The following is a 19,477-nucleotide window of genomic DNA, read 5'->3' as shown; positions in this document are numbered from 1 at the left end:
TACATGAAGGAAATGGCGAAGACGAAGCGGTTGATCTTAGATGGAGTCTGGGATCATATAGTCTCACATATAGCGGCCAAGGGAACGACCAAAGAGATGTGGGATGCTCCTTCCACGCTATACCAGGGTACCTCCGAACAGCAGAAGATGTTCCTAGAAGAAACGTTGAGATGCATCAGGATGCAAAAGGGGGAAGGCATAGATCCCTTCCTCACGGGGATTCAGGAGGTCTGAGACCAACTTGCAGTTGTTGGGGTAGCACCTCAACCTTCAGCGCTAGTTCGGTTGGCACTAAAAGGTTTCTCGGAGGATTGGCAAGTCTTCGTCCAAAGTATATTGGGCAGAAACATGCTACCAAGATGAGACAAAATGTGGGTTGACTTACAACAGGAGGAGTTGAGGCGAGCTCTTCTAAAGATCTCCATCAGTGGCAGCAGTAGCAGCGAATCAAAGGGTGTGAAGGAGGACCACAATGTGGCCTTAGCATCAAAGAGTCCCAGTCAGGGGCAGGGGGAGTAGAAGAAAAAGAAGAAGGACCTATCTAAGGTCAAGTGCTTCAGGTGTGGCGAGTTTGGCCACTACAGTACCGAGTGTCCTCTCAGAAAGAAGGACAAGCAAGAGAAGCAGGACCAGGCGGCAGCAAATGCTGAGATAGATAGGTTGTCCTCCAGGTTGGAGGAAGATTTAACGATGATGACAGTCATACCTCTAGGAGTGAGGTGGGATGATTTGTAATAGTAGCCCCAATGAGCTATAGAGATTGGGCAGGGTCCTTGAAGAGTCCACCTCATGGATCATTACCTGGCTACAGGGGCCCACAATATTCAGTAGCGGAATGGATCAATGGCAATTGATGCAGTCAGTACCAGAGTGACAGTGGCAGAAGTGCAGTGCAGTGTTAACAGTCAGTTGGCAGCAGCGCAGAGTCTTTAGTGACAATGCAGATGCTAGTAAGAGTCAAAGACTCGGGAAACTGTTGCATCATACTGAACACAGTTGATTCACTATTTCAAATGCTTCTTAGTTGTAGTAGTTGCAGTTGCAACAGCAACAGATGAGAGGGAGTTGTAGTGCAGATGCAGAGTTGGTAGCAGTATGGCAGCATCAGCAGCAGCATAGATGCAACATCAGAGTTGCGCAGTGGTTGGTGGGAAGCAACAGCCAGACATCAGCAGTGTGACAGGAGGTGATACAGAGACAGGGTATTGTGGCAGGATGTGCAGCACTAGAGAGAGCACAATCCTTGTTATGAGGGTGTGTTCGTTTCTGTAACATTGAATATGTTCCAGCCACGAAATTCAGTGGAGAGGATAGAATACATGAGATCTCCAAAACCCATAAATTGTTTCTGAAAATTCCACCTAAAGATGACTTAATTAGATTATTAACCAATTTTTTAATGTTTCCTAGGTCTAAACTTAGGAAAATTGGTTAATTAATCAAAATTAATTAAGTCGAGGTGAGAATTCTCTAGAAACTCACACAGATCGATTCAGAAATGATTTGAGCCATCAATTAAGATTTAATCTTGGTTGTTGGAGCCCCAACAAGAATATATAAGAAGGGATCAATGTGGTGATGGAGAATACACCAGAATCACTTGGAGAATTTGATTTTCCAGAGTAGCACCAGTCAGTTGTAGGAGAGTTCGAGCTTCAGCGAGGAAACAAAGATAGTGAGGGTTAGAGAAAAAGTTTTGGAGGAAGTTTTCTAGATCCGTAGAGGCAGCAGCAAGGAGGCTGAGTTATTCCAAGTGAGGCAACGCAGACGACTGCGCAGTTGCTTCAGAAAATCAATTCGATGTGGTTGGAGGAAAAATCGATACAGCTTCTAGAGGTCAGGAAAGTCTTCCAAAGGGTCGGAGAATCAGTTTCCTTAGCAGAGACAGGCAGAACGACTTCATCAGAGGCAGTTCCGGGCTTAGACGTCCAAGAGTCTGCACAAGCACTGCGCAAAGGCTGACGTAGAGGGCCTAGGAGAACGAATTTCTGAAGGGAAGTTGTGTCGGGGTTGCTTGTGGAAAAAGGGAAATTCCCTTAAATAATTTTGGCCAAATTTTCTTGTTGTTTGGATTGCCAGTTGGGAATCCATAGATTGTACTCAGATTTCACTGCTGCTTAATAATATAAAACCCTCAGTTGCTGCACCGGTTTTCCCAAGTTGGGTTTTTCATGGACTTTTGTCCTAAAATAACGGTGTCATTTTATGTGTGTACTTGAATTTTCTCAGTTTCCAGCGCTAATATTTCCGCAGTTTTATTTGTGAAAGTTGTTGAAATTTGGTAACTAAAGAAGTTTCCTACAATCTCAACCCAGTTTTAATTTCACCTTATCACTCCCATTCAGTTAAATGCCCTTTCCCATAAACATACATTCAAAATATAGAATTCTAGAAATGAAATTTTCAGAATAAAACACATGGGACTGTCAACACATGCTGAAAATAAATATGGACATAACCAGACCAACAACACACAAAAATACACACAGATTTTTGGTCAACTTAGACCCAGGCAAAACCCCTTCAATCTTCTCCGGGGAAAACCTGTTAGAGAGCTCTTCATATTTATATTTCAAGTTCAAGAAAAATACATTTGCGGACAAAACAAAACAGCAAAATACAACTTATCTCTTCAGCCCAAAACTCCTTGAAAACGTGCCCACTTTGCCTCGATTTTCGTGCCCACTTGAAGCTGAAAATATATACTGTACGTATATGACTGTACAAACTTAGTACGGACTGTGCATATTTTCATACCATTGTACGGACTGTACGGATTCTTTTTCCAAAAAAAATCTCAAAAATTTCTCTCAAATAGCGTGTTGCTCACAGCATTCAATGTTGTTCATACTGTACCTATGTGATATTCCTAATTAGCCATGGCTAATTGGAATATTCGATTTTGCTCAATTTTGTCTTCTATAGCTATTTATAAATAAAAAGGTGAGGAGGGGGACATACTCACTTCATGAATAAAGACACTCCCTAGTAGCAAAACGTTGTAACTTAAAAGGTGAGCCAAGGGGGGCCAAAGAACCATGTAGAGGGGGGGCCCACGTAGACACTTGGAGTGACTGCGCAGATGGTGAGAAACACGTGGCAAGAGGAAAGCTACGTTGGAGGAGGTGAGCCTTGGGATTGAGAGAGGCCAATGCTATAAAGGAGAGAGGAGTCTCCTAATTTCGGCATTCGATTATGTGCATTTGAGCTAGTCACTTCGACTTGGAGCACACTGGCTGTTTAGCTAGTCTGCAACACTGTTTAGTGCATTGAGTGTCTCCATTCGAAGATCTCACCCTTAGCCCCGGGGGACTTGGAGTGCCTGCTCGAGCAAGGTATTTCCATCAGTATTTTTGCAGTAGTTTCATCAGCATTTTGGCAGGAGGATTGAACATCTTGGATGACTGCGCAGTCTTGAGAGGGATGACACAGTGCTTTCTGGCAGGAGTTCTGGATTGAGATTTTGCAGGGGAATTTGTGCTGGGAGGTTGCGCAGGGGATCAGCCCTTGCATATTGTAGGATTTTGGCTGAGTTTCAGGCAAAGTTGTGGTGGGTTCATTTCAACAGCAGCGCAGAGCCCTAAGGGATTGTGTGGGTCCTCAAGGGGGCGATTTTCGGGGGTCGGCCATTTCAGAAAAACTTTCTAGGTTTTTCTGGGTTTTCTGAGTAGAATCCGATTCCAAAGTTTCAACATTTTCTGAGAAGGGGAACAGCCCCAAATCCTCATTTGATTTCTAGCAGCGGCAGCAGCACCGCAGTTCTCCAGCAGCTTGGACGCAGTTCAGAGAGAGGCCACTCTTTTGCTATTCTTAGTGTATTTCTTCACTTGCCTTGTGCAAGTCGAGGTGCCATCTTTTTTATCACTTCTTGTACTCATTCTATTACTCAGTATAATAAAATGGCTTAGCATTTCTCTCTACATTTCTTGAATATTTGCTTATGGTTATATTGTTATATGATTGCACCGTTGTTATTTTTATCTCTTTGAGCTTCCCGGCTACTACACCACTTGTGTGTTTTCTCCTATACTCTTAGACAGAGTCTGGAAAGGGCCAGGTAACCTCCAGATCTCGTCCTCTTTTCAGAGGCGACATATCTAGTAAATGCCCTCCCAGTCCATCTCTAGTTGGAGTTTGGTTGTGTTTGAGGAATATTCCTGATAAGAGATATTACAACCTACTGTTGTCTTCTATGCCTTAATTTCCATGCCCAACTTTGCCCAAAAATCACTCCTTCAGCTTGCTGCAACAAATTTCTCCTTCAAAACTTGTAGCACCCAAAAATTGGAAAACAGAAAACATGTAGATATTCATAAACTGGAAAATAGGAAGCTTAAAACTTAATTTTTGCACTTACCTGAACTGCTAGCTGATCCTGTGAAGTTGTCGATACTGTTGCTGTTTTGTTCTGTCGCGTTTGCTCCAATTAACCGGGGAGACCAATTCCACCCAACCTGATTGAGCAGAGACTGGCTGCTCAATCCAGCAAGCTTCTCACAGAAGCCCACTATCCCCCGTGCCCAGAACCTCAGTCGGATTAAAGCTCATCCAATAGTAAATCTCTGTCACTGCTAAATTCTGCTCCACCTCCTCTGGTTTCACTGCTCCATTTTTCCCCCCTTCCTCGGTTCAGGCCTCTGCTATTTTTTACCGGCCTGGCGGTGGCCGCCCTCCCACTTGCAGCCACCGCCTTCCACGCATTGAAGGCTCTTAGATATTTCTCACTGTCCTCTGCGCTCTGTAATAAGTATTCAGCTGGTTCGACCGACTTTATTAATGGACTAGTATATATATAGATTCTTTTAGGGCAGCTGATATTTACGATTATAAACATTTCCTGCATACGTTATAAGGTTTTATAACTGATATCTTTTATAACTTACATTATAATGTTATAAAGTTTAAATGACACATTTTATAACGTTTTCATTATAAATGCTATAAAGTTTTAAGTGATATATATTATAACATTTAAATTATATATGATATAAAGTTAAGTACTATATTTTATAACATTTCTTTATATATGTTATATAAGTTTAATGATATGTTTTATAAATTCATATTATAAAGTCTAACCATATACTTTATAAAATTTAATACATATATATATATTTATAAAGTTTAAAGTCTAAAATTTTATTAATGGGTTGTTACATACATTCCCCCTTCTGAAAACTTCGTTCCGAAGTTAGAGCTTTTAAGTTCAAGGTTTTAATGGACATGACCTTTTCTATCTAGGTCCCCAAGCTATCCTCAAATCATCCTATCCTTCCTAATCTCTTCCGCTCCCATCCTATTCGTCTTCTACTGGAGTATGCCATGGCGCCAGTTTTACTGATCCGACCATTCATAAACTCTAAGGTGACAGCGTCGGTTATACCGACCTGATCCCTAGTAGGCATCCGGCAGTCATCATCACATGTCTAGGGGAGCGTGACTCGCACAGTCCTCCCATGACTCCAGGGTTCGGAGGATAAACGGTGGGTAACACCTCCACCCCTCCCAATAGAACTCAGGTTTAACACCCTATCATAGAATCACTTGGAGCTTTAATTTTTTCTGAGGTTCTGTCATCACGTGGTCATCCCGGTAACTGTCTATTACCTGCAATCAACGCTTATCCATGCATTTGTAAAACGTGCATCAGCATATTCAAGTAACTCACTTATTATCCCTTTATGAGTTAATCTATGATACTATAGTACAACATATTTTTCCATATTCCATGCATGTCTTTGGACGTTTATCTAGAATGTATTCACTTCCTGATTTCTATCCCATTGATCATATTGACATAAATAAATAAATCAGATCTATAATATCTTAATTTCTATCAGAGGAAAACTTATTCAACTGTCTTAACTTTACTTCAATAATTTATGATTTAGTAAAATAAACCACATATATTGTTTTGGTATCCATGTACCAGCAGGAATTAAACATATATTATTTTGGTATCCATGTACCCGCAGGAATTAAACATATATTATGCCACAAAATTTCATGTTTCTCCATAATCATTCAAAATGTTTTTGAGTCTCTGATTGTAGTGAAGTAAATATATACTAAACATAGTGTAAGTTTCTTCAAAATGAACATAAATTAGGGTATCTCTGGCATATGTCCTCTGTATCTTCCCAAGTCGCTGATCCAGGACTATACTTGTCCCACTGGACCTTGACTTGGTCCACCAGGCAGTTCCTCAGCTGTCGAACTCTACGTTCCAGTATATGTAACGGTTCGACCGTTATGACTCCCTCGTCCGATACCTGCAATTCTTTCCACTGGATGTTATGAGATAGATCAGCTACATAATGTCGTAACACAGAAACATGAAATACATTATGAATTCTATGCAGGTGAGGTGGCAGGGCAAGACGATAGGCAACAGGTCCAACTCTTTCCACGATTTTAAACGGTCCTATAAATCGGGGTGACAACTTTGTCCCTTTTCCGAATCGAATAGTACTTTTATTTGGTTTGATGCGGACGAAGACCTGGTCCCCTATTTCATACCTCCTATCAGTTCGGTGAGCATCAGCATAACTCTTTTGCCTATCCTGTGCTTCCTTTAATCGCTTTCTAATCTGTCTGACCTGCGCTTCCATTTCATGGATTAATTTTGGTCCTATTATCACTCGATCTTCTAACCTGTCCCAACTTAACGGTGTTCTGCAAGGTCTGCCATATAAAGCTTCAAATGGAGGCATCCCAATTGAGTTGTGGTAACTGTTGTTGTATGCGAATTCAACCAAGGGTAAATACTTTTCCCAGTGTGATTGCTGATCCATTACATACATTCGCAACATGTCTTCAAGTACTTGATTTACTCTTTCAGTTTGTCCATCAGTCTCAGGATGGTAAGCAGTGCTTAGATTTAGCTGAGTACCTAAGGCTGTCTGCATGCACATCCAGAATCTGGAAGTGAATCGCGAATCTCTATCGGATATAATCTTCTTAGGTACTCCATGAAATCTGATAATTTCATTTATGAATACTCGAGCTACGTCAGCAACATCATAAGTATCTCTTACCGGAATAAAATGGGCGCTTTTTGTTAATTTATCCACCACTACCAGAATGGCATTGTGCCTTAGAGAAGTAAAAGGTAGTCCAGTGATGAAATCCATAGAGATGGTCTCCCATTTAAACATAGGTATGTCGTGGGGTTGTAAGAGACCCGCTGGGTGACAATGATCTGCCTTTACTTGCTGACATTCCAAACATTTTGCAACAAATTGGGTGATATCACGACTCATGCCTGCCCAAAAGAAGAGTTTCTTGGTATCCGCATACATTTTCCCTACTCCAGGATGAGCACAATATACTGCTTTGTGAGCTTCCCTAAGGATGGTATCTCGGAGGTCTTTATCATCAGGGATGTAAATCCTTCCATGGAATCGCAGGATCCCATCGTTTTCTAATTCATAACCCGCAAATTTTGAGTCTTTTGCCTTAATTCCTTCAAGACTCGCCTTCACTTTTAAATACCAGCTGTCTTTTATAAGACGATCCAGTACTCGCTGTCTTAAGTCCACTTTAATGGGTATGAGAGAAAATATCTGGGGTCTCCTACTTAAGGCATCGGCTACCACATTTTCCTTTCCCTTAATATATGATATTCCGAAGTCATATTCACTTAGGAATTCACTCCATCGCCTTTGCCTGGCATTTAAGTCTCTTTGGGTGAACAAATATTGTAGACTTTGATGGTCGCTTTTAAGTGTAAAATTTCGTCCCACCAGATAGTGTCTCCAGATCTTTAAAGCTAGCATTACAGCGGCCAATTCTAAATCGTGAGTAGCATAGAGTTCTTCATGAGGTTTTAGTTTTCTGGAAGCATAAGCTATCACTCCCTTATCCTGCATCAACACTGCACCCAGCCCTTGCTTGGATGCATCAGTACATACCGTAAAGTCTTTGTCCATATCAGGGACTCTTAGGATTGGTGCACTGGTGAGTCGTCTTTTGAGTTCAGAGAATGCACTATTACATTCCTCGGTCCACTCATACTTAACACCTTTACGCTGGAGGGTTGTGATTGGCTTTGCGATTTTGGAGAATCCCTCCACAAATCTCCGGTAATAACCAGCTAAGCCCATAAAGCTTCGTATCTCATGTGCATTTTTCGGTATTGGCCATTCCATGATCGCCTTTACCTTCTCAGGATCTACTGAAATCCCTTCACCTGATATGATGTGACCCAAATAATGAATCTTTTCCTGAAAGAAAGAACACTTGGACAATTTTCCATATAACTGACGTTCTCTAAGGCAGGACAATACTAGCCGTAAATGCTCTTTATGCTCTTCTTCATTCTTGGAATAGATGAGAATATCATCTAAAAAGACTTGTACAAATTTATCAAGATACTGACGGAAAACACTGTTCATAAGATTCATAAATACGGCTGGCGCATTTGTTAACCCAAATGGTACCACAGTAAATTCATAATGCCCAAAACGTGTCCGGAATGCAGTCTTAGAGATATCATTTTCAGAAATCCTTAGCTGATGATACCCTGATCGAAGGTCAATTTTTGAAAAGACGGCAGCTCCTTTCATTTGATCGAAAAGATCATCGATTCGCGACATAGGGTATTGATTCTTTACTGTAGCTCGATTTAAGTCTCGATAGTCTATGCATAATCTTAAGGATCCATCTTTCTTCTTCACAAAAATTACCAGAGCGCCCCAAGGTGAGGTACTGGGCCGGATAAGCCCTATATCGAGTAGTTCCTTCAACTGGATTTGCAATTCCTGAAGTTCTGGAGCTGTCATTCTATAAGGTGTTTTTGAGATCGGTTGGGTACCTGGCTTTAATTCAATAGTGAGATCCAATTCTCTTACCAGGGGTAATCCAGGCAGTTCCTTTGGAAATACATCCGGGAACTCGGCTAACACCGGATATTGTTCTAAGGATGGCCCCTTTCCCTGGCTTACTTCGTGAATTGCATAAGCCTGACAACCCTTTCTTAAACAACGCTTCACTTGCATTGCCGAAATGTAGCGTAAGGAAACTTCCCTCTTGATTCCTTGAATTTGGATTACTTCTCCTTCGTCATTTACGCCTAAAATCCTTTTTCCATAACAGTCCACCCAAGCTTGGTGAGCTTCCAGCCAATCCATACCGATGATAAGGTCATACGTCCCTGAGGCTGTGACATAGACTCTTAGTTTAGTCGAACAGACCCCTAGGTCAATTTTGCATTGATCCACACTCAAGCCCACGGTTTGGAGTTCTCCTGAGGCCATTTCCACTTGGTGGAAATCATTTTGTCTACGAGCTGCCAACCCACATTTGTTTAATGCATATGACGAAATGAAACTATCTGTGGCACCAGTATCAAATAAGATTTTGAGTTTTACACCATTGATAATACCTGAAGATTCCACTACAGTGGATTGATGGGCTGCTTGGTCGTGGTTGACTACTGCATGAATTCTATGATTACTTCGGTTGGCTGATACCGGCTCCTTCCCAGTCCTTTGCAATATATCCGATGACGCTTCTGGGCAGTTACGCTGGAAATGCGGCCCCCCGCACCCCCAACAATTGAGCTGCGCTGATCCTCTTGAGTCAAGGTGTGAATTTCTAGAGAACGAGCCGCGTCCTCCCATGTTGATTCCTCTCGCGCTCCTTCCTCTGCCGGTAGTCCCTCGCGATGCCCAAGGTCTGGTGTTGGACGATTCTGCGGCTATAGTGTTTACTGCCATGGGAACTCTTGTCCCCACACTTGGGGTAAACCTGCTACCGTAAGGTGGCCTCGAGCTACCTCCTCTGAAAACGTTCCGGGGAGCCTTCCCTGGAAACCCTGATTGAAAAGGCCCTGCTGGCCCCATATCCTTTTTTATGCCAAGGTGCTCTTCTGCATAACGGCTACATTCGACTGCCTCCGCTACGGATGATGGTTTCCACATACTTACCAAGGCTCTGATGCGAGGGTTTAACCCAAATATGAAGCGTTCAGCTTGACGTTCATCAGAGTCTAAGTAGGGAATGTATTTTACCAGCTCCATAAACCTTATTTCGTACTCTTCCACCGTTTTACTTCCCTGGATTAGTGTATGAAAGGCTCTGGCTTGCTGTTGTTGAAAGTATGGAGGTAAATACTTCGCGCAGAACCTCTCCTCAAACAGATCCCAAGGAACGTTATCTGATGTAAGGTGTAGCTGCTTTTCCAGGTTTCCCCACCAAATCAAGGCACTTTCCTTTAGTTGAAACACGGCAAATTTTGTTTTTGCTGCAGGTGAATACTCTCTTAACCTGAAGCACCGGTTCATTCCTTCCAACCATGCCTCAGCGCGTTCACCAGCTCGACCTCCCGAAAATTCTGGGAGTCTAATTTTCTGAAGCTCCCTAGAGATGTCTTCTCTCGATCTTCTGGGCTCCAAATTATCTGGTTCCGCTGAACTGGTGGCTACATGCTGAAATTCCTCTTTGTTTTTAGCCTTAGCTGATTCCTTTAGTGTCTCCAATAAGGCTTCCAAAGAGTTCATTATCACAGTCAACTCTGGCGTTGGAGCGTTTGATGTTGACGGCTGCCTTGGTGGTGACGAGGGTGATGGGGATGGCGATGGCGACGGTGGCGGCATTGATGGCGATGATGCTGCCTGGTCACGTCGTCGTCGCTCATACGTCTTTACCATAGTAATGGTCCCTGAACACAAAATAAAATTTATATAATTTAAAAAAAAAAAAAAATTGAGGCGGATATCCGAATTTTATCACAATTTTCTTTGCAACTTCATATTTATAAACGGGTATAGTTTTGCTATTTTTACCCGCTAGGCGGATCTTACTGGTACCGAGGTCAAGGAGGGTGGTCTCGCGACCTCCTTGTCCTAATGCAGGGTATTCTAAAAATGAATAATGCAGAAGTGTATGGTTATTAGCCCCTAAGGTAAGACATCTAAAGTTTATTTACCTAATAACATCCCCAAAACGAAAATGTTAGCTTTTTCGTTTACAAGGTACATCGGTAACATAACTGTCATACCTCAACCTGACTATTACATTTAAGGGGGTCATATGTATCCATACCCCGAATATATTACTAGGATATGGATTAAATCTTTGACTTGTATGTTTACCAGCATTGACAACTTTGGCAATAAATTGCAAGCAGTTTGCCATTGGTTCAAACATATTGGTGCCTCCACTGATTGGAGCATGTATTAGCTAATTTGAAATTCCAAAAGTCAGAAGTAATCAACTCAAAAGTAGTTCTTCCTTCAGGTGATGGAAGTGTGCTAACTTATTGGTTTCCTGCCATGACAAAAACATATGGGCAGAATGTCAAACCCTTTATACAGATGAGCACTGATTTTAATGTTTGCACAGATCAACACTACAGTTGCTCTGGGACAGAGGAATTTGAGGCACTATTATAGCACATTAAAATATATATTATTTCATAACAGTTGATATATTAAATATTGAACACCTAATGTGTGATATGAGCTGGCCATGGATTAAAAGCATGAACCACTATTATTACATATAGTTTTTTATCTTTTCTGAGAATAAAATATTACTGATGCATGCTTACATTAATGGCTACCATTATGCATACTCAAATTAATTGCAAAACTTAAATTAATTAAGTATATGGCATTCATCCAGAGTAATAACCGTCTATTTTAAGATTCCTCTAAATTTAAATTGGCTAAAAGCAGGCTTAGAGATGAAATTTAGTTTTTCAAAGACTATTTTGGCCAAAATTGGCCTGAGTTGGCATCCACACAATTTGAAAAATCTCAGTCTTGAATCTTAATGTACTGTATATTTTTACAATTACCACTGGAGAAATCTGTTGTTGGTGCTTTAGAACCAGCTATCAAATGAAATGCTGAATACCATTAGTATTTATTTTACCGTTGTTATTGTCTTTATTCTTATCGTTGCCTCCCTTTAATCTCAGATTTCACGGTTCTTTCCCAGTCCCATATTTGTGCACATTTTATTTTGTTTTTGTAAGTCAAATTTCAAATTAGGCTCCTTACACAGAAGGCCACCAAATCCTATCATCACTGCTGATACATTAGGATCTCATGACAAACTCTATATTTCAATTGCTATAAGTTGAAATAACCATACAAGTATCTCGTAGAAAACAGCAGGCTCTGCTATCGTAGAGAAAAAGTATCATACATTTGACATATGGAGAAACTGCTCTCAACCATCAACCAGTGATTGACAAAAGCAAACTACTGTAAGCGTCATTCATGAGATGTGAGGGAAGTTTTCAAACGGGCAGATCAATAAAAATGTGAACTGTGGCAATACTGTAAGTTCAGCACAAATGGAAATTCTCAATAAAGAAATGCAATCCCTTGGTTCTTCCTTCTGAAAACAAGGCAGAACGTTTGGCTAAGCAGTAACCAGATGGAGGATAATATCACACCATCCTAAGGACTTGCGTCCCAATGACTCGAGTAAAATACAAACATTGCAAGTGTAGAGTAAATATAATACAGGAAAATCACTATAGGCGTGCAGAGAATTGCCAAAAGGCATCAGTCCTACAAAACTGACTAGAAAAACGGCACCTCCAGCAGAAATGGATATCCACAGCATCCTTCAAATATGCTTCGAACTGATAACTTATAAAACAATAAGTGCAGAGCCCAAAGCAATCAACACAAGTAAAAGCAGAGGAAAAATCACGAATCCCTAGACACCAATCAAATTAGGCAAGGCAGAGGAGAAGAGTGCAATTATTATAACCCCCGATTTTTATCCGCCTGGAATTGCATTCGTATATTATAAACCCTATATACTGTCACCCCGCAATTAAGGAAATTTAAATTTTATGAGCAATTATATTCACGCCCCAAAATACCATGCCACCCTTCGACTTAAAAGATGGTGCGAAACGTTGGTATTTGTAATGGGAGGTCGACGGGTCAAAACCCCCGCCCAACTCTCCCGGCCCTTTACAGGGATATTTATACGACACGGTTACCGCATGATTCGAAATCAACAGATCTAAAATTTTTTGAATTGGTTTACCGTTTTCTATCGTAACTATATCATATGATATAGCAAACGGTGGAAGAACAGCAGCACGGCCAAAGGTAAACTGAGTCGGATTCCATATTTGATGACGAGTCTGATGCGCATAATACATGATGCGAAATGAGGCATTTGTCTGAGAGGTAAATCCGCATAGTAGTATCACCTTCACTAGGGTAAATCCGCATCGGTTAATCGGATATAATGATAACAACCAATAAAATCGGGTGTAAAAAATAGAGTTTCACGCTCGACGACCCACTTTGTGAGGAACTCGACAAAATGTGGAATGCGCGGAATCCGCGTGCAGGAGAGACAACGTACCCACAGAATTTTGATAAGGCAAAGAGTACAGATCATTGCAGAGGCAGCGAGAGCTACTAGAAAACTGAGACTTCGAAGGTTTCGTGCAGCACAGAGGGATGCGCAGAAAGACAGGGATAACTAGAACCCTGATTTTAATTACGCTGCAGAATTTTAACAAGCATTTATATATATTTTGATTGAGTAGGGCCTGTGAGATCCCGAAGGGTTTGAACACAGCGCTCTGATACCATGTGTAGCACCCAAAAATTGGAAAACAGAAAACATGTAGATATTCATAAACTGGAAAATAGGAAGCTTAAAACTTAATTTTTGCACTTACCTGAACTGCTAGCTGATCCTGTGAAGCTGTCGATACTGTTGCTGTTTTGTTCTGCTGCGTTTGCTCCAATTAACCGGGGAGACCAATTCCACCCAACCTGATTGAGCAGAGGCTGGCTGCTCAATCCAGCAAGCTTCTCACAGAAGCCCACTGTCCCCCGTGCCCAGAACCTCAGTCGGATTAAAGCTCATCCAATAGTAAATCTCTGTCACTGCTAAATTCTGCTCCACCTCCTCTGGTTTCACTGCTCCATTTTTCCCCCCTTCCTCGGTTCAGGCCTCTGCTATTTATTTACCGGCCTGGCGGTGGCCGCCCTCCCACTTGCAGCCACCGCCTTCCACGCATTGAAGGCTCTTAGATATTTCTCACTGTCCTCTGCGCTCTGTAATAAGTATTCAGCTGGTTCGACCGACTTTATTAATGGACTGGTATATATATAGATTCTTTTAGGGCAGCTGATATTTACGATTATAAACATTTCCTGCATACGTTATAAGGTTTTATAACTGATATCTTTTATAACTTACATTATAATGTTATAAAGTTTAAATGACACATTTTATAACGTTTTCATTATAAATGCTATAAAGTTTTAAGTGATATATATTATAACATTTAAATTATATATGATATAAAGTTAAGTACTATATTTTATAACATTTCTTTATATATGTTATATAAGTTTAATGATATGTTTTATAAATTCATATTATAAAGTCTAACCATATACTTTATAAAATTTAATACATATATATATATTTATAAAGTTTAAAGTCTAAAATTTTATTAATGGGTTGTTACAGAACTTTTCTCCAACTCTCGGCCTCCTTTCTCCAACCTGTTCATGAAGAATGAATGTAGTCTCTCTTTTCTTTTCCCCCTTTTGTTTCCCTAAATGACTTTTGGGTAACCCTAAGATCTAATGGCTCAAATTCATTTAGATCAAGGGATGAGAATAAATGTGCATTTAATTCTCACTTTCTATTTTTTAACTCACCTATTAAATAAAGTACCCACATTGTACTTTATGTCTAAAGTCACTTTTCACTTTATAATTTAACATTGACTTTACCACTTATAAAGTCACTTTCACTTTATAAAGTCACACTTACGAAAATAATTATTTTGGACACTTTTCCCTAGGTAGAGACTAACCCATGGGAAACCACTTGTCCAAGGTACATTAAAAATCAATACTCCCTCTCACCGAGGAAAGTGTTTCTCACCACACTAATTTTGTCCCTGAAATGGACACGCCTGCCTCTTGGCAAGGACTTCGTGAGAACATCGGTCACCTGCTCATCTGTTGATATATACTCCAGCTTCACTGCCCCCTTCTAAACATAGTCCCTGATGAAATGATATCTGATGTCAATGTGTTTTGACCTGTCATGAAACATTGGATTCTCCGTGAGTTTAATGCAACTCTGATTATCACAGTGAATAATCGTCGGTCTCAACTCCTGATCAAATAGGCCATACAACAACTTGCGAAGCCAAATGGCCTCACAACTAGCCTGACTAGCAGCCATATACTCAGCCTCAGAAGAGCTCAAAGCAACTGACTTTTGCTTTCGACTGAACCACGACACAACTGTCGAACCCAATTCGAAGCAACACCCTAAACTGCTTTTCCTGGCACAAGCACAACCTGCCAACCTCACTCCATCTCCCCGCCTATATTCTAGACCACAATCAACAGTCCCTTGCACGTAGCGAAGAATGTGCTTTGCAGCTACCCAGTGCACCTTCTTGGGCTCAACCATTAACTGGCTAAGTGTGTTCACTGCAAAGCATATATCTGGCCTAGTGTTGACTAGATAAGTCAAGGACCCAATAAGTTGCCTCTACAATGTGGGATCCACCAAACTAGAATCTGAAGCATGAAGCTTCTTCTAGTTGGTGATCATAGGTGTAGACATGGGTCTACAGTCTGCAATGTGAAATCTGCTCTACACATCCACAGCATACTGCCCGTGCCCCAGAAAGACATGCCCCTCCTCCTGCCACACCTCAAGCCCCAAAAAGTAATGCATCAGCCCAATGTCCTTCATCTCAAACTCCATAGTAAGATCATCCTTGCAACCACTAATCAGTCTCTTTGCCCCAGCAATGAACAAGTCATCAACATACAACACAAGAATGAGCAGATCATCCCCTACAACAATGTAGTGTAGGTTCAAGTCTAGACTCTACATCACTCTTCGTGAAAACCATCTGTTGCAAGTAAGTATCAATCCTCGAATACCAAGCTCTCGGAGCTTGCTGAAGTCCGTAGAGTGCTCGCCTCAATTGGCATACATGGGTCTCCCGCCCAAGTACCTCAACGCCCTGTGGCTGCTCAACATACACCTCCTCGTCTATAACTCCATTCAGAAATGCGGTCTTCACATCCATTTGATGGATCTGCCAACCCATTTCTACAACAATAGAAATAAGGGATCGAATAGAAGTGTACCGAGCTACGGGAGTTAAGGTCTCATCATAGTCAACTCCCTCTATCTGTGAGAACCCTCTAGCCACAAACCTCGCCTTGAACTTCTTAATGCTGCCATCTGCAGCATGCTTGATCATGTAGAGCCACCTGGAAGTCACAACTGACTTTTGCCCTCAGGCCTAGGCACCACTTCCCAGACATTGTTCTTAATGATAGAGGCATACTCCTCCACCATAGCCTCTCTCCATACCTCCTAGCTGGCAGCCTCCTCATATCTAGTAGGCTCAGAGTCAATAATGTTGGTATCCTTGGCTACATAACCGCAAAACCACTCAGGTGGCACACTCTCCCTGTTCACCCTCTTCGAAGGAGCAACGAACTTTGCTTCCTTCAAGGTGTCTTGAAGCCACTTGGGCCTCCTCTTCCCTGAAGAAGCTTCCCCATAGGGAACCTCATCCTTTGCCCCCCAGTCTGGTGAACCTAAAGGTCTGCCAACTGACCCTAGTGTGCCTGTACCAGCACCTGTCCTCGAAGAACTTGTACTGGCACCTGTGCCTGTGTCAGCTGAAGTGCCATGTGAACTCTGTACCAGTGGACTCCCTAAAGAAGTGCTCGGTGAACTCGCCACTGGTGCCCCAGATGTCACTGACACTGAAGTACCTCATGTACCAGTTGATCCAGAACCCTGAGGTCCTGCTCCCTGTACCTGACCTCCCCGCTGAGGAGAAGTCTATGACTCTCTCTCATCATACTCCCGTGATCTCCGATAGGCCCTCTCCTCCTTGAACTTCACATCCCTCCTAATCACCACTCTCCGTTTAGAAGGAATGAAGATCCGATAGGCTTTCGAAGTCTCGTTGTAACCCATAAAGATACCCTTCTCTGCCATGGGTTCCAGCTTCGTCCTCTGCTCCTTGGGGATATAAGAATATGTGAGACATCCAAAGATACGAAGATGTCCCACATGAGGCTTTTGTAGAATTTTCTGAATCTACTTAGTTAGAAACCCTCCATGCACTTTATCTGATTTATTCCTACCTACTTGTTCCATTACTTAACAAGTTATTTACAATGTAAATATTGAAAATAAACACTAGTGCATGCTCAACATATTACGGATCAACAACTGAAGGAAACAGAAACAATCACACCATATGACACCATTATTTTTGGACCAATGTCTCCGGAAAAACCCAATGTGGGAAAACCGGTGCAGCTATCTGAGGGTTTTCTTATTAAGCAATATCAGAGTACAATCCGGGTGCCAAAATTGGCCTACCCAACAGAGAATTTCCTTGGCAGTAATATCTCTCAGTTTGAGACAAATTTCCCAGATGAAACCCCAGATAATCCTTCCGGCAGTTCCTCGGCTACAATCTGCCCCAGAAACCCCAGCGTCTGCCCTTTCTGGACTGCACCAGCCCCTCTCTGCCCAGCATTGGCCCTGCGTCACCCTGAATGGGTCTATATCAGCCTTAGGAGGCCTTGCGTAAGCCTTCTAGCCCTCTATGTCAGCAACACTGGCATCTCTAAGGCTCTGTGAAGCTCCCGACTGCCTCAGCATGGCCCTGCGTGAGCCCTGGCTAGCACTGTATCCCTCTCTGGCTACTGCGCTACTCTTCCGGCACTATCTCTGCCTCTTTGTTTCTCTGTACTCAATGCCCCTCAGCTGCAACTACTGATCACTAATTCTATCTCTCTTAGCAAACCCCGCTCTAGAGAATAGAATGACCGATCACTCTGGTGTGCTTCTCCAAGTGACCCTCAAGCCTCCTCTTATACTTTTCCTATTGACATATCAACGACCGAGATTAAGTCCCTAATCAATGGCTAAGATTAGATCTGGCTTGATCCATGTGTTTTGGACCATTCTAACACAGTTTCATATTAATCCACATTAATATTTTATTTTCCCCAAGTTTAGACTTAGGTACTCCATTAAAAATATTAATTATTTTAATATCTCCTGAACCGTTTAGAATCTGCCCAAACGCTTTCTGGGTATTGGAGATCATATGTGCCCCAACCTCTCCACCAAATTTCATGGCTAGAGCACATCCGATGCAACCCCAAAACAGCTTCTCTCCAGTGAAAGCCTCCTCCACAATAATATTCCCCAATACTCTGTGAGGACTCTTGTTTTGAAGATAAACAGCAGTGTTGCAGGCCTCAGCCCACAAAAACAAAGGCAACTGCCGATCATGAATCATAGCTCTAGCAGCCCCAACAATAGTTATGTTCTTCCTTTCAAACACCCCATTCTGCTGGGGATTGTAAAGAACCGTGAACTCTCTCCTGATGCACTCCTGTGCACAGAAGTCAGAAAACCCACCATCGGTGTACTCACCACCATTGTCTGACCTCAAGACCTGAATCTTCCTACGTGTCTGCTTTTCCACAAGAGCTTTGAAATCTTTAAAGCGACTGAAGACCTCACCCTTGGTCTTCAGGAATTATATCCAAGTCCTCCTAGAGTAGTCATCAATGAATATAACATAATACTCATAACCACCCAAATACACATGAGACATACAGCCACTAACATCAATATGAATCAAGTCTAGTATACCTGTAGATCTATTGTCGCTCACCGGGAATGGGAACTTAATGTACTTGCCCAAAGCACACCCTCTGCATACCTCATAATGCTCGATACTAAAATTAGGAACTTCAGTAGTGATCTCCCTCAGTACTCTCAAAGCTCCATGATGCATATGCGCCATCCTCCAATGCCATAACTCACACAAGTCTCTACTATTGGTGGTACTAGTGTGAGTGCTACCAAATGTGCTACTCACCAATGTTCCTGCAGATTGAAAATTGAACCTATATAGTTTCCCATAGTAGACTCCAATCACTTTGGCCGAAGTGATGGAAGCTCCCCTGGGATGCATCAATACCTGCCCTCCTGAGAAAGTGACATCAAACCCCTTCTCCTCCCTAGCAAACATTGAAATGAAGTTCTTCTTCATCCCCGGAACATACAAAACATCCATGACCTTCAAAGGAGGCAAAGACTCTCTCTCAAAGGTTACATTCCCCACACCAATAGCTCTCACAGTGCGGTCATTTCCTAGTACAATCTCAATATCAAGTGCCCTCTCCGCAAGTTCTGAAAAGAACTCCCGTGCACCTGTCATATGGCGAGAGGCCCCATTGTCTATGTACCACACATCAGATGATGTACTCCTACTAAATGTAGAAGTAATAAATGCAGAGTCCTGGTGAAATTGTGAAGCAAACGGCTTCACCTCTGCTGAAGTTGCAATACCCTTCTTCCCCTTGTTCTTCCTCTAGCATAGTGTCCCATCTTCTGACATGCCCAACATTTGACTTTGGACATATCCGTATCTTTCTTCTTCTTCTTCTCCTTT

The 19,477-nt window shown here is 42.0% G+C and overlaps 1 protein-coding gene across 1 annotated transcript in view; it reads right to left on the bottom strand.

Moving 5' to 3' along the window:
- Nucleotides 1–4,537: 4,537 nt before the first annotated feature.
- Nucleotides 4,538–19,477, bottom strand: part of LOC149195673 (uncharacterized) — an 83,720-nt gene continuing 68,780 nt past the window's right edge. The window contains exon 5 of the mRNA XM_089407991.1: nt 4,538–4,837. Coding sequence (XP_089264117.1) covers nt 4,538–4,837 — 300 coding nt within the window. The remainder of the gene's footprint in view (nt 4,838–19,477) is intronic.

Source organism: Pinus tabuliformis, chromosome 2_2 (genome assembly GCF_031772625.1).
Source record: "Pinus tabuliformis cultivar Carrire ecotype Pingquan chromosome 2_2, CPIR1, whole genome shotgun sequence".
Lineage (NCBI taxonomy): Eukaryota > Viridiplantae > Streptophyta > Pinopsida > Pinales > Pinaceae > Pinus > Pinus tabuliformis.
This window is presented reverse-complemented; position numbering and strand designations above follow the sequence as displayed.